General features: G+C 44.8%; 1 protein-coding gene across 2 annotated transcripts; it reads right to left on the reverse strand.

Annotated features, from left to right (window-relative positions):
- Positions 1-7,754: 7,754 nt before the first annotated feature.
- LOC117835161 (uncharacterized) lies at positions 7,755-12,988 on the reverse strand. 2 transcript variants are annotated; one of them, XM_034714538.2, is made up of 2 exons: positions 8,449-12,988; positions 7,755-8,063 (listed from the first exon to the last, which is right to left on the reverse strand). In XM_034714538.2, exon 1 carries the CDS (start codon positions 12,898-12,900, stop codon positions 8,527-8,529), a length of 4,374 nt encoding a protein of 1,457 aa, XP_034570429.2. In that variant the 5' UTR covers positions 12,901-12,988; the 3' UTR covers positions 7,755-8,063; positions 8,449-8,526. The 2 variants fall into 2 exon arrangements, with proteins under 2 accessions (XP_034570429.2, XP_034570428.2); XM_034714537.2 differs by having other exon boundaries at positions 7,755-8,015; positions 8,449-12,987.
- Between the last annotated feature and the right edge of the window lie 1,796 nt (positions 12,989-14,784).

The following is a 14,784-nucleotide window of genomic DNA, read 5'->3' on the forward strand; positions in this document are numbered from 1 at the left end:
TTAAGATTGACAAAGTTACCGTAAGTACTTCGTTGTTGATGGGCACGCCACATATCAATTAAAAAATAGCATCATTAATTCCTAAAATATATCTAGAAAAATATGAGCACCCTTGTTGAGTCGAGAAAAATTGAGCATCCTTGTTGAGTCGAGATATGAGACAATGCATAACTTTGGATTTTCTCAACGCAAGATATAATTGATTTCGTTCGTATTAAGTTCAGGATCAACCTAACTAATCGAGGCCATTGCATTTATTTTTCCTTTTGCGGCTACACAATTGTAAATCCTACATTCACCAGCTATCCCCCCCCCCCCCCAATTTCTCATATGATTTAAGTGAAAATTTTGTTGAACCAGCTAAGAAAAAATGTTACTACTCTCAATCAAGATCCAATAAAAAAGAAAATACTGATCTAGAACGCATGTAGTTAAACTAGCTACTTCAGCAGAATTTATTTGATGGTAATGAAACGGAAGCAATTTCTCAGTTTTATTGTGGATTCTGTTTTAGTTTCCTTCTCCCATCACCATCAGGTTAATTAGCATCCTCCTATTGCTTAAAATATAATGCCACTCCACTTTTTATATAATCTTCTGGGTCGCTGTCCCTAAAGCAGCAACTGCTACCTTTAGCTTTTACGCTTGAGCCGCCGCTGACTTGGATGGTTCCGTGCATGATCCTTGGTCATATAATTATTAGCAGGCTAGGAGAAGCACCAATTATTTATTAATCAATACTACATTCATTTTTCAAAATGTTTGTGATCCGGTTCACATACCTTGCACTCTCAAATATCGAATGAATTTTCAGTAAATATCGGATCATTCTTATTCTTACTGGATGGACGACCTATTTATGATCTATCCCAACGAGTAAAATATGATACAATTTGATCAAACATCAAGCATATACCATTGCCATCTAGGCATACGGACCGAGCAAACATTTCGACGAAATGAGGGAGTAAGTGTTTTTGCTCCGTTTGATTTCTCCTACATCTTTAGTTAATTTTCTGTTTTAACAATTAATCCACCAGTTGCCGACGATGGGGACGCATGTTTCCAGGCAGTTAGTTGAGAGGTCTGATCATTCACAACAACGTTTCCATTTGGCAAGGATCAGAGAAAGACCAAGCCGGGTCAGACGAATCACAAGGTTTGGTATCTTCTTCACGGCTTAACGAAAAGGTAGCCTCCCTTAACAACCAGACATACACTACATGCTCCAAATTCGTTCCTGACCTGGAAAATACTATACCTGCTTCCACCATACATGTTTTCCGGTGGTTCCTTTTTCTACCAATTTATGCTACAAGATAGCCTTGATTTTTTCGGTGAAACGTAATTTTAGCATTAACGTCATCAGGGAGCTGAGCTGGCCAATTGTCACGCCACGCTAGGGCGTCGTCTTTGACCAAACGGAATGTGTCTCCTTCGCTTGTCTGTAGTCCTCTCTCTTGTGACGGATCGAGGTGACTGGCTGGCAAAGTTACCCTGACGTGTATGGAGTGGTGGTTCGAAGGCTACATCCTTGCTCTACTTACCCAGCTATGCGTGCAAAAGATAGGAAAAGCCAGTGGTGCATGGAACGTGAGTCAAATAAACTTCTTACATGCCGTCATAATTTATGCCGCGAATTCGAGCCAGTCATGAAACGATTGAGAGTACGGCTGGAGCAAAAGAATGGGCGTGGACGTACGTCATGGGTTTTTCATACTGCCCGAATGACTTTAAATGCAAGTAAGAGACAGAAAAATTGTCGCTGCCTGCCAGAACGATGTATTGTATCATGTTTTTTTATAAGGCACATGCAGTTTTTTTGTAAAGGACAAGACGCAGTTCTGATCGCCAGAATTAGGTTTTGCTTGTTATTAGATTCTTTCAATATACTATGGTTTTGAGAGAAAGTGTCTCAATCACTACTGAGAGACCCGGCTTCACTACGGGAAAGCTACAAATTGCCGAGTGCCCCAGGCACTCGGCGAAACCCTAAAAACACTCGGCAACGTGTTTGCCGAGTGTAACACTCGGCGACGAGCACACGGCAATCTTTTACTCGGCAAAGTTGACTTTGCCGAGTGTCTTTGGTCGGGCACTCGGCAAAGGGTGTGCCGAGTGGCACAAAACACTCGGCAAACAATATTTCCAGAAAAAATAAAAAAAAACATACCCGGCCATCGGGGGCAGCTCCAGCTGGCCGCCGCCGCCACGCCCAGGCCATCCACGGCCACGGCCACCACGCCGCCCGCTGCCGCCCGCCACCACGCCGCTGCCGCCCGCCGCTGCCGCCCGCTGCCGCCACGCCGCTGCCGCCCGCCGCCACCACGCCGCTGCCGCCCGCCGCCACCACGCCGATGCCGCCACGCCGCTGCCGCCCGCCGCCGCTGCCGCCACGCCTGCTGCCGCCCGCCGCTGCCGCCCGCTGCCGCCACGCCGCTGCCGCTCGCCGCTGCCGCCGCCACGCCCGCTACCGCCCGCCACCACACGCCAGATCCGGAGGGGAGAGAGGTGGGGGCCGCCGGATCCGCGCCGGAGGGGAAGAAGGGGGCGCGGATCCGGCCGGAGGGGAGGGAGCCGGGGAAGGGGAAGAAGGGGGCGGCGGCGGCCAGATCCGAAGGGGGCGGCGGCGGGCGGGGTCGGGCGGTGGGCGGCCGGGCGTCGGGCGGCGGGCGGCGGGGCGGGGGAAGGGGAAGAAGGGGGCGGCGGGGGGCGGGGTCGGGCGGCGGGCGGCCGGGCGTCGGGCGGCCAGGCGTCGGGCGTCGGGCGGCGGGCGGCGGGACGGGGGGCGGCGGGCGACGGGGCCGGGGGCGGGGGGAGAGAGGAAGGTTCGGGAGTTCGGGGGCGGCGCCGGGGATAAGGTGCGGATATGTGCGGTACGCGCGTGCGGTGCGGGCCGGGGATAAGGTGCGGTGCGGCCGGTGCGGGGTTGGGAATAACAAAAGTTCGCCGAGTGTCCTACGTGGACACTCGGTAAATGGTTTCTTTGCCGAGTGTCCAACGTAGGACACTCGGCAAACTTATTTTGAAAAAATTTAAAAAATATCCAACCATTTCAAAAAAATACCAAATTTTCACACGAACCAATATATATTCTCTATTGACTATACAAAAAGTTTTGTAGTCAAATCAAAACTCGACCGTCATTTTGACTCCAAATCTTATGCAATCCTTCTCAACGTTACTAATCTTCTTCTGAGATGCTTCGGTTTGTAAACATCGTATGTGACGAAATGTGCAAAACATTCTCAATTTTTTTCCACAGCCTCCACCTATGATATCATCACATCATGACAAATCTCATGATTTTCAGACTTTGCTTGTTTTTTTTATAATTTAAAAATACCACTGCCACACGTTCGTGGTCGTGTTTCCTGAACAAGATGTTCGAAATTTCTTGTCATTTCATGGGTCAGGTCTCAAATAGGGCCGAATAATATGAATATCATTTTTCTACTCATTTTGTTCCATAATTTGAATCATTTGCAGTTCAAATTTGACTTATACCAAAAATTTCCTTGAAATTCAATTAATTAAATAAATATAGCAAATAAATCTAAAAATATACCAAATTTTAACATGGAGTACCACATGTTGTATGTGGGGAGTAGAAAAAATTTCATGGCGAAAAACGGAAAAAAAAATTATTTTTTTGCCGAGTGTCAAAAAAAACACTAGGCAAACCCCCCTATTTGCCGAGTGTTTTTTTTGACACTCGGCAAAGAGGGGGCTTTGCCGAGTGTTTTTTATTTGACACTCGGCAAAGCCTCGATATGCCGAGTGTTTTTTTTTGCCGAGTGTTTTTGGCTTGGCACTCGGCAAAGAGCTTGTTTGCCGAGTGCTCGCAAAAAAACACTCGGTAAAAAAAATACACTCGGCAAATTTAAGGTTTCCGTAGTGCTTATCCAACTAGCACAGGGGAGGCAGTACATATATGCAAAAGTTACAAACTGAAAGCTAACATTAAAATTCCAAATACCAAGGTGAAAAAATTATCGGTAATGGCTCTAGTTTCAGCTAGCCCGAGGTTACGAGGCATATGAGGAACTCTAGTCTCTAGCTCTGCCACTTAGCAGTTTATTTCACTCTTTGCCGCATCAAACTGCTGACACTGACGAAAGTTTTGATACAGACGACCAAAAAAAGTGGTACAGTACACACTTATATGCTCATTACATAACGAAAGACCCTGATCCAATACTCACCTCTCTATAGATTATCATGTTAGAATTTAAGCATTATTTACCCATGGGATCAGTAGCCTAATTGATATGAACACCTAATAATTACATAAGCTAATCAACCCATTTGCACTGACCGTGTACATGTAGATGCCTTATATGAGGCCGCTGACGACCCCGGGCGGCCTGCCCGATCAGGCGTGTTGTGGAGGATGTAGACTCGCGGTTCTGGAGACGCGTCACAGAGGGACAGCGGGAGGCAATGGTCTTCAGGCCACTGTCGTGTACTCCTGATCGGTAGGATGTCTAGGGCTCCCCCGATTCATTAGCTCAGCTCTCATGATAGGTGTCGGGGACCCTCTTGCAGGCACGGCGTGGCCTGGGACCAAGCCCAGGAATCGGTCTTTGGCCCATCGATCGTGCTGATCCCCTGTTTTCTCGGTCAAAGTAGTTAGCCGAGATCATCGTGCCAACATATCAGTGTATCCACTCGCCATCCACCGTTGGTGCTGCCTGCCGGCACTTGTGGTCCTACGTGCGGTAGCGAGGGTCAATGGTGGTCACCCTTGGATGATGAGTGATTGACAACGTTGTGTTGGTTTGATGTTGCTCTTGGCTTATGATGTGCAGGTGTAGGATGCGATGTGGCGGTCGACGGCGTGCGGTAAAGGTCAAGCGAAAGGTTCGTGCCGATGGACCAAGGGCGGTGAAGGATCAACGCGAGTAGGCTTGGACCGATGGACCCGAGGAGTCCGGGTGAAGTCATGTGCGGTCTACATGGGGCACGGAATGGCGAGAGGACATGACGGGATGGAGACGGCGGCGGTCGAGTCGAGCAGGAGGCTTGGCGAAGGCTGGACACGCGTCGACATCGAGGAGGTCGTGTGGCGGCCAAGCGAAGATGGACGGTTTGGGTGGTTTGGATCTCAAAACCACCGCGCAAGGCGTAGGCAGGTTTCCCGGTTTGGGTCTCAAAACCGGGGGCGAGCCCGGTGCGACCGGAGCTTCGAGAAGGAGGTCACGTGGCGTTATCGCGAAGCTTGCGTCGAGACGAAGCAAAGTCGCCGTCTGATGTGCGGAAAAAAACTTGGATAAAAATGCCCCTGCGTGGGTAGTTATCCAGTTATAGTGTTAGGGGTAGTATGGTCATTTGTCCTGAACTATATATAAGGATGGGGGCTAGTTATTTCAGCACCTCTTTGCTTAGCAACTCATAATCATTTGGCTTAAAGGCTAGTCATGTGCTTAGAGAGAGAGGAGGGAAGGAGATGAGAGGGTGATTACTCTTTATCTCTTGATTTCTTCATCATTAGTGGGTGGATGAAGGGAGGAGACTAATCCTCATCTTGTATAAAAGATGTTCTCGTGATTTAGCTTCGTTTGTTGTCTCAAATCGTGCTAAATCTTTGATTCCCGAACGTTTTTCTTTCTCTATTTTTGGAGCTATTTTTTAGGAAATTTTCGTTCATCATGTTTGAGCCCGAATCTTATAAGATTGGTTGAAAGGAAATGTTGATAAGACCTTGAAGAGCATCTTTGATATGATCCCCTTCAAATCCCTCACGAATCCGGCTTGATTTCGAGTTTTTCCCGAATCGTGCTGTTAGGGTTTCGGTTTTCTTCCAGATTTGAGATGAATACTTGAGCTTTTTGTGATTCGTCATATGGATCTATTTTCTATTGAAGTATTGCATCCTTGTCTCAAGTTTTGTTTCGATCCGTGGATTATTGAGGAAGGATTTTTCGTTTGAAGTTTGAAGCTTTGTTCCGGTAGTTCTTGAGTTCTTCCTGTTCTTCGGGTCAGTCTGTTTACGCAGGGGGAGCAGCGAACCAGCAGCTGAGCAGGCCGCGCGTGCCAAGCGCGAGTAGCTGGCCCAGCGACGCGGCCCAAGGAGCGTCCCAGGCAAGCAGGCCGCCTCAGCTCTCGCGGCCCAGGCGTGAACGGTCACGGCCAGCAAGCAAGTGCACCAGCCCGTGCGGACCAGGAGGCCCAGGCAGCGGCTGCACCTTGCCAGGCCCATTGCGCATGCAGCGCACGACCTAGCAGCGCACGTGAGCCAGCAGGTTGCAGCCCAGCAACGACAACGTTCAGCAGCAGGTAAAAGGTGTTCGGCTGGACTTACAAGCCGGCTGAAAAATTGAATGGACTGATTTGTTGTGAGAGAAAAATACTGTTCGGTGGCTGATAAGCTGGCTGATAAGCTGAAGCGAACATGCAAGCTAGCTAGCAACAGAAGCTGCAGGTTTCGGTCATCAGGTTGTGCACCATCTTTTGGGACTGTTTCGCTGGATTTATAAACGGGCTGAAAAGCTGAAACAGCTGATTTATTGTGAGAGAAAAATATTGACCCGCTGATAAACTGAAGCGTACAGAGTATTATCTTCTTATGTGACTAATCATCATGCAATCATTACTTTCTTGTCCTTAGTGTCATTTATTATTGATGGTGATTCGTGTGAGCCTGTGCTGGGGATTAGTCGAGTTGTTTCTGTTAACTCTTGAGTTTGCATGTTCAGCCGATGGACAGTAGCAGTACGTGCACCTGCTCTTTGATTCTTTAGTAAAATCTATTGCTAAGCATGTTTAATCTTTAGTCGTTCTCTCTTGCATGGTTAGTTGAGTAATCACTCAGTAGTGATCTTGCTTAATCTCATTTTGAGCAAATTTGATGGAATCGATTCATGATATGTTTCTGCTGTGATTTGAGCATTGCTTATCGTTCCTAGGGTGAGCTTGTCACGTGTTGACTAACGTCATCTTGACAATACAACGTGCAGTGTGTTTTTGGGTTACGATTGGGATATAGGCCTGGTTCTTGTTGAGCAATTTTTATAGACTTCTATTCACTTCCCCATGTGGTCGTCCTTTCAGTCCTTCAGGTAGCCGCAAGGCGCCCAAGGTTGGATTAGGGATCGATGCTTCACATCTGCAAAAATTTTCCAAAGCAACACAATCAGCGTTTCCATTATAATCGAAACTTGCTATTAGCTGGGCGATAAATAATGATGCAATTTCTCGTTCTGGACACTGATCTTTTCCTCTCATTTTCAGGATCTTATCATGGCTTTCGTGTATATACAGGAGCTTCAAAATAAGTTTGTTTGTACAATATTCAGCTTTACCATAAGCTTGTTTGTACAATGCTCTATACGTGCATTTTTACGGACTATCGTTGCACACAGTTGAGGTGATTTTCCAAGAAGCCAGAGATTTTATCTGTCAGGAAATAATAAGGGTCCCTACACCTGCTAAATAATTTAACCAGACATGGTTAACATAAGGTATTCACAATCAGATATTTCGGATCTTTCCACAAATTTAGTGCCAAAATTTCAGTTCCGCGGTTCTTCAGAACGTTGTTGCAGCAAAAGAAGTTCTATTAACAAATAGGTCCGTTCCTACAAATCTTAATCAGTATGAGGATAAGTTTTGGCCATTATTATGATTTTTTTGTCAACAACATTTCATAGGAAAGGTAATCCGATAATGTTTTTGTTGTACTCAACATATGGTAAATAACTGGAGCCTGCAATATTCGCAACCTAGGTCCATCAATCTGACAAGCACGCATCTAGTCGGTCCATTGGAGTTCATGTCATTGGTTTTTTAGAAAATGGAATAGTCTCCGATCTCTACGACCGCACACAGCCAAATTTTTACATAATTCTCAGCTTTCAAGCTGATCACAAATAAGAAAGGAAAATAGTACACAAACGATAGGAGTAAGTTAAAAGCAAACTTTATTATTGTTTCTCCATTCATTATTAGCAAAGATATCCAAGGCGACCACTTCCAACGCCTGCCAAACGGACGGTCTCCTTTGTATTCTCACGCTGCAACAGAGACCAAAATCATAGTCAATATACTCCCTTGAAAATAGTCTGCATAAAAGAGGAAAATTATTTTATTCAAAGACCAAATCATTATGCATACCAGATCGCCCATATAACAGCCGCCACCCTAACAAAAATTAATCTTTTATCTTTTTTACTTATGCCTGTTAACCAATTTCCAAGCGTATGAGATATTGATTTCGGTAGAGTTAACCCAGTAGCTACATTAACAACTCTCCAAATGGTTTTGGCATGATGACAATAAAAAAAGAGATGCTTAGTTGTTTCATTTTGATCACAGAAGCAACATTTCTGACTCCCAGACCAGTTCCTCTGAGCTAAGTTCATGTTGTTTTACTTCTACTCTTAATGAATTTCCATGGTATGCTATGGATGATTTACTAAGCATATAAACATGATTAGGAAGTCAAACCTTAAGGGTAAGAGCTCAATGTCTTCGTGGCTTTGAGGAATTAAAAGCTCTACTATCTTCTCTGCCACAGAAATCTTCTCATGACCATACTATAACCATGTCAGCTTTATTCATCCTTTGGAGTTGCTGCTGCAGCTTACTGCTGCATTTTTCAAACCTCAGCTCTTGAAGGGAAGCTGGCAAGCCTGCTCTTGGCAGTGACCGAATTCGTGGACAGGACTTTATCTCCAATTTCTTCAGAAAGGAATGTCCATACATTCCAGCAGGTAATGACTCGAGATACTTGCAATCAACAATTACCAAATGCTCCAAGCCAGGCGGCAGGCCTCTCTCTGAAAATGAGGAAATAGTCGAACAGTTTATTAGCTCTAACTTCTTGAGGGATGTAAGCTGATGTAGTTCTTCTGGTACAGAGAAGCAATATTCACAATCGGAGAATTGGAGTTCATTGAGAGAGATGAGCTGTTCAAGTGCTTTCTCTTGCTCCGTTTCCAGTTTATCGGAAAGGCAACGAAACTCTAACCTCCTAAGGTGATTGAGGTGCTTGCATATTGACAATCTAAGTATTGAACTATCGCTCGTGTGGATGACTTCCACTGGAAACAGTAATTCGGTGCTTTCTCCCTCTCTTTGCAGCTCAAGATCCCAAGCTCTCCAAAACCCAGGAGTGTAGATTACCTCCAACTTTTTGAGCTCAACACAAGATTCCAGACCTTGTACTGTGGTAAGTTCTGTACATCCAAGAACCTGAATGTACTTCAATTCTTTGGAGGATTCCAAGTCAAGAGCTTCTAGTTTGCTGTGGCAAATGGATAAATTCTCCATGGCAGCGAGTCCATTGAGGGACATTGACTTCCACTCTGCTTTGGTTATCTTGAGCACTTGGAGCGATGATGGAAGGAGACATGAACCTTCAACATGATGCATATCTTCATTTTGAAACACTAAGTAGGAAAGAAACCTTGGGCAGTCATATATCTCCAGTTTTTTTAGTGTGATGAGTCCTCGGAGACCCTCCCCATTTTGACATATTGTTGGGCAGCTGTCAAAGCATAACTCTTGGAGTGATGACACAGAATGAGGTTGGATCTGCAATAAACCATCAGCTGCTACACCATCAGGTAGAAAAATTGAGCTGCCTTGATCTGCCAGTTGGTGCACGGTTAACCTTTTGATCCGCGAACACTCTTTCAGCTTCAGGAAGGACAGATTTGGTGCATTTGACAGTAAGCAAGATAGATTTTTTCCAGTGATACCACATGACCAGATTTCGAGCCTCTGGAGTGATGGAAGAAGTCCCTTAGCAAGCATTCGCTCTGTTTCTGTCATTGGCACTGAGAGTAGGTTCGGGCAGCGATATATTGTCAGATCCTTCAATATGCAAAATTGGCGGAATCCTTGCCATGAGATGGTTGTAAGGCTTGGACATGTATCAATGGAGAGCTCCTGCAAAGAAACTAGATTTTGAAATGACATAACTTTTCCATCAAGAACTCTCAGATGATCCTTCCCCACTAAGAACAAGCTTGGATTCGTATCTGCACTATAGGACATGAGACTACATGGAAATGTCCGTACATCCTCAACCATCAGCTTAGTTTTGGGACCGAGAGGAAGCGGTGGTAATCCCATCAGGCAAGGGCAATTCTTAATCACCGCACTTTGGAGTTGGCGGTAATTTGCTATATCCGAGTTGCATGCAGGTGGTAAAGGCAAGTCTATCAGTATGGGGCAGTTGCAGATTTCGAGTGCCTGCAGATCATCTATTAGCTGGTGCTTTTCAGAAACACTCCATTTCTGTAGTTTTAGCATATCAGATAATATCACTTCCTCTAATGAAGCAGTTTGCAACTGTGTAATATCAGGCAAGCCGATCAAATGCAGTTTCTTAAGTGCCGGAAACAGCGAAAATGCTGGAAGATTTTTGCATCCCTTGCAGTTATCGAGATAGAGACATCTCAGAGAAGTAAGAAACATATGTTTTGCCAACCATGGTGGAGTTGCTGCTTCAGTGTATCCACTAGAGACACTTCTTGTCAGATCACCAGTGGCTCCTCCTACATTCAGCACTTGCAAATGGTAGAGTCTACTCAAGGCTTCTGGGAGTTGCACATGATCATAAGAAATGAATTTTATGCAGCGGAGATGAATGCACTGGCCTATGTCATACAGCAGAGAGCCTTCATGTTCATGATAGGGCATCATGGACATTATTATTGAGCGCATATTTGTTGCTTCTCTAAAGGCCATCTTGAAAACATGAGCGAAGTTGGAATCATATCTGCCAAACAGCATTAAGGACCTCAGGTATTTCTTCTGCAGCAAGCTGGCTATCTTGATTACTACCTTTTCGATGTCCTCGTTGCGTGCCACATTACTGGATATTTCCTCATGATACATAGACTCTGTAATTATGGACATATGACGAATGGTCGCTGATGGGTGCATATTGAACATGGAGATACGATCGATTGTCAAGCAAAATTTGGAAGAGACATTAATTGCCAAATCATGTATTATATCATGCATAAGGTACCATGGCTCACAATTTTTTGGATGGACCTTCTGAAAGAATCCCAAACTCACCAACTGGTACATATATCCATGACCAACTTCCTCTGGCTTCCTATCAAACTTAGTATCAATGAAACCTTGTGAATTCCAAATAAGCACCAGATCTTTCTCAAGAAACCGATAGCCCTTTGGAAACAACGAGCAATAGGAGAAGCACCTCTGGAGATGAAATGGAAGGTACTCGTAACTAAGCCTTAGAATAGACATGATGCCATCAGTTCCATTCTGTTCTTCCCATGCTCTGCTCTCTAATATTCTGCTCCAATGTTCAATGCTCAGGTCCTTCCTCAGTAACGCCCCTACACTTTTCGCTGCCAATGGATAACCGTTTAATTTGCTGGCAATTTCTCTTCCAATGGGCTGTAAATGTTGATGCCCGTCATGCTTTTCTTCATCAAATATGTAAGCTCTAAAACAATCCCAGAATGCTTCTCCGTCCAGACCACTCAAATTGATCGCTGGTATTGGGCTGATCAGCTCTGAGACGCGGCGGTCTCGGGTGGTCACCAAGATGGTACAATTGGTGGAGGCCTTGATATGATTGAATGGTGCCAATAGCAATTCCCATTTTTTCTCGTCGACAGTCCAAAGGTCATCGAAGACAACGAGAAACCTCTTCCCCTGCAACAGTCTAACTAGATTCTTTTGAAGGCTGTCCAAGTTTTTGCTTCCCCTGTTCTGTTTCTTACCGGTGGCGGCCTCCAGCATCTCGCGCGTCAGCCGCAGGACGCTGAAATTATGGCAGTGGGATACACAGATCCACATCATGATGTGGAAGAAGGACCGGACCCTCTGGTCTTGGTACACGTGCTGCAGCAAAGTAGTCTTTCCTATGCCGCCGTTGCCGACGACGGGGAGCACCAGCAGCCTACTCTGGCTGGAGCATCTAATGTCGGTGAGCACCTCAATGATACTGTCCTTCTGGCCATTTCTGCCGAACATCTTGTGCTCTCCGGCGGGGTACGAGGTCGTTAATCGTGGATTGTCAGGCAGGCTGTGAGCCGCCAGGCTGATAGACTCCAGTTCCTCTAGCTGCAGCGCCTTGCGCACCTGCTCGCTGACATCTCGCAGCTGTGATGTGGCCTCTCTGATCCGCCGCCCAAGAGCGCTCCGGTCAAGCTCCAACCCAGGCTGGCCCGAGGCATTGGCATCACAAGCTGGTAGGTGCGCGAGCTTTCTCCGCTTCCTCCGGCCCCAAGGCCCGGGGTACATGAACATGCCCCTGAACGTGGGGGAGGCCAACGGTTGGTGGCTCACCACAGCGCTCAGCAGATGCAGTACGGCCGTGGCCACCGTCGACGGCGTGCTGACGCTGGTGACCTGGTCTCGCCTTTGCGCATCCTGATGGATGCGGTGGTAGTCGATCTCGTCCAGGGCGTCGTCGGCATCGTACAGCAGCTGGTGCAGACTGGAGAGGAGGCTGGTCAGATGAGCGTTCCGGATCCGCCTCCCCTGGGCCATGCTTAGCACCGTCTCGACGAACCTCATCTGCGCCTTGAGACCGTCGATATCGCCGCCGAGGCCGGAGAACTGGGAAACCCATTCCTCGAGCTTGCTGGCGATGACCTTCTCCGTGATGACTCCTGCGATCCACTGGGCAGCGCTCACCAAATGAGATGCCGCCATCATCGGAGGCGCACCGATCACTGGTAACCAGAAAGCGGCGGCGGCGGCGGCGGCGGCGCTGGGTGTGAAAGAAAGGGCGGCGAAGTGCGAATGGGGTTGGCAAGAGGTGATGTGAGGTCGTCCGTGACTGGTGTAGGGAAACGAGCAGGACAAAACACACGAGGATAAGCAGCCGTCCATTTCATAGGGAAACTTAAACTGCGAGTATTTTATGCACAGACCAGTCCGGGACAGCCTTCTGACAACCTTCATGGCAATAGTTGAACTCACGAGTGGGACAAGTGGCTATATAGGGAAACTTAAACTGCGAGTACTTAATGGGCTGTCTGCTTGGGACAAGTGGCTATATAGTGACCTGAACTCACGACTCAAAGCTTTGAGTCTCCGTGGAATCAACACAACTACACAAGTAACATAACACATCCACAATTTATGCGAATAAAACCATGATTAACAGCTACAGAATCGAGGTGCAATGTGATCTAGCTATTCTTGCCATTGACTAATTGTAACCCCACTCAAGATTACCAAATGACAATCCTACTTCCGACAGGCAAAGCTTAGTTTCTAACAAGTAACGTCAAAAGCAAAAAAAAAACACCTTAGTTGGAGCTACATGCAAAGCTTTTCCAGTTGGCACCAATATTTCTTCCAATAGTGTTTGGCGTTATGCTCCTTAACATACACACAATGATTCATGTTTATCTTTATTATAGAAAACTAGTCCATCAACCTGTGCGGGAACTAATATTTTTAAAAGATATTATATTTGAAAATTATTTAAAAATTAGACGCCTAGTTAATAATAATTTTTTTAACTTACTGCTCTCTCATTTATTTAATACTCTAAGATAATACCATATTGATACAAAACTGTTACCTGAGCTATCTATTGTGATGGATTTTAGTTAGTAATTACTATATAATATTTTCATCCACATTTATAATCTTTAATTTTTCCAATGAATTATAATCTTTAATATTGTGTACCAAACAATACAATAGAAACATGGGACCCATTCAAATATATTATAAAAAAAAATTAATAATTGTTCCAACGAATGATGCAATAGAAGCAATGGAACAATTTGAATATATATCATGAAAACACCTTAAGATATTAGAGGAACGATGCCATTTAAAATATAATATTATGGGAACACTTCCAATATACCATGATAACATTTTAATATAATAGAGGACAGTTAAATTGTAATACCAAAGGTGACTAAATTTTGGCTCATCAGGAACTAAAAATAGATCATTGAACATTACAACATATTATAAGAAGCAATTAAATTGGACTATTAGAACAATAATTTATCGCTGCTACAATAACCGAAGATACTCAATTTTATTGTTGGAAAATTAAATTGTATTATTTAAATAATTTATTACTACCAGAACAATCTGAAATCTACCAAAGAACAATGAATTAATTTAATTGTTGGCACAATTTAAATATTGTATTGAGACAATCAAGTTCTAGTGCGGAACAATATAGTGGTGTCATTGGAGCATTTGAAAATAGTACAAGAGATATCTCGTATAATATTTATGGAACAATCAAATATTACATTAACATCATAAAGATGTTTGGAAGGTAAAAAAATAAAAACCATAAATTTGTACAATATTTAATTATCTTACAGATGATAAACACAACAAATGAAAATAACAAAGAAAAACAAAAAGGAAAAAGAGAACCCTGCTAACTGAACTGATGTCATTCGGCCCAGTTCATATTATACTAGAGACTCTAGCGCGCCGGAGGCGCGCCTATCTCCCAGGCAAGTGTTGAAAATGGTGGTGTGATTTATTTATGAATTTATATCAAAATCAATGAGCTTCATTGTGGACCTGTCATTCAGATCAAATGCAAGTTGTATTGTCCTTTTTTTCACATGTAGCTAGTCAAGCTGTTATTCAAATCAAATCTAAGGCAACTATATATGCAGACATAAAAATGGTAGAGGTAATGAAAGGATACGTATAGCCCAGAAATCTCATAAATGTAATAGAAAGCATGCTGTTACATTCAGTGGACAAAAAATTAGAGATACACATCTTACCGTCCAATTTGAGAAGTGAAGGGGGCAAAAAAAAAAAAACAAAGGTGCAGAACATAGAACTTAA

Source organism: Setaria viridis, chromosome 9 (genome assembly GCF_005286985.2).
Source record: "Setaria viridis chromosome 9, Setaria_viridis_v4.0, whole genome shotgun sequence".
In the NCBI taxonomy this organism is placed as follows: domain Eukaryota; kingdom Viridiplantae; phylum Streptophyta; class Magnoliopsida; order Poales; family Poaceae; genus Setaria; species Setaria viridis.

Excerpts from the sequence above, each read along its gene's own strand:
- LOC117835161 (XM_034714538.2), bottom strand. The coding sequence starts at position 12,900 with ATGAAGGTTGTCAGAAGGCTGTCCCGGACTGGTCTGTGCATAAAATAC.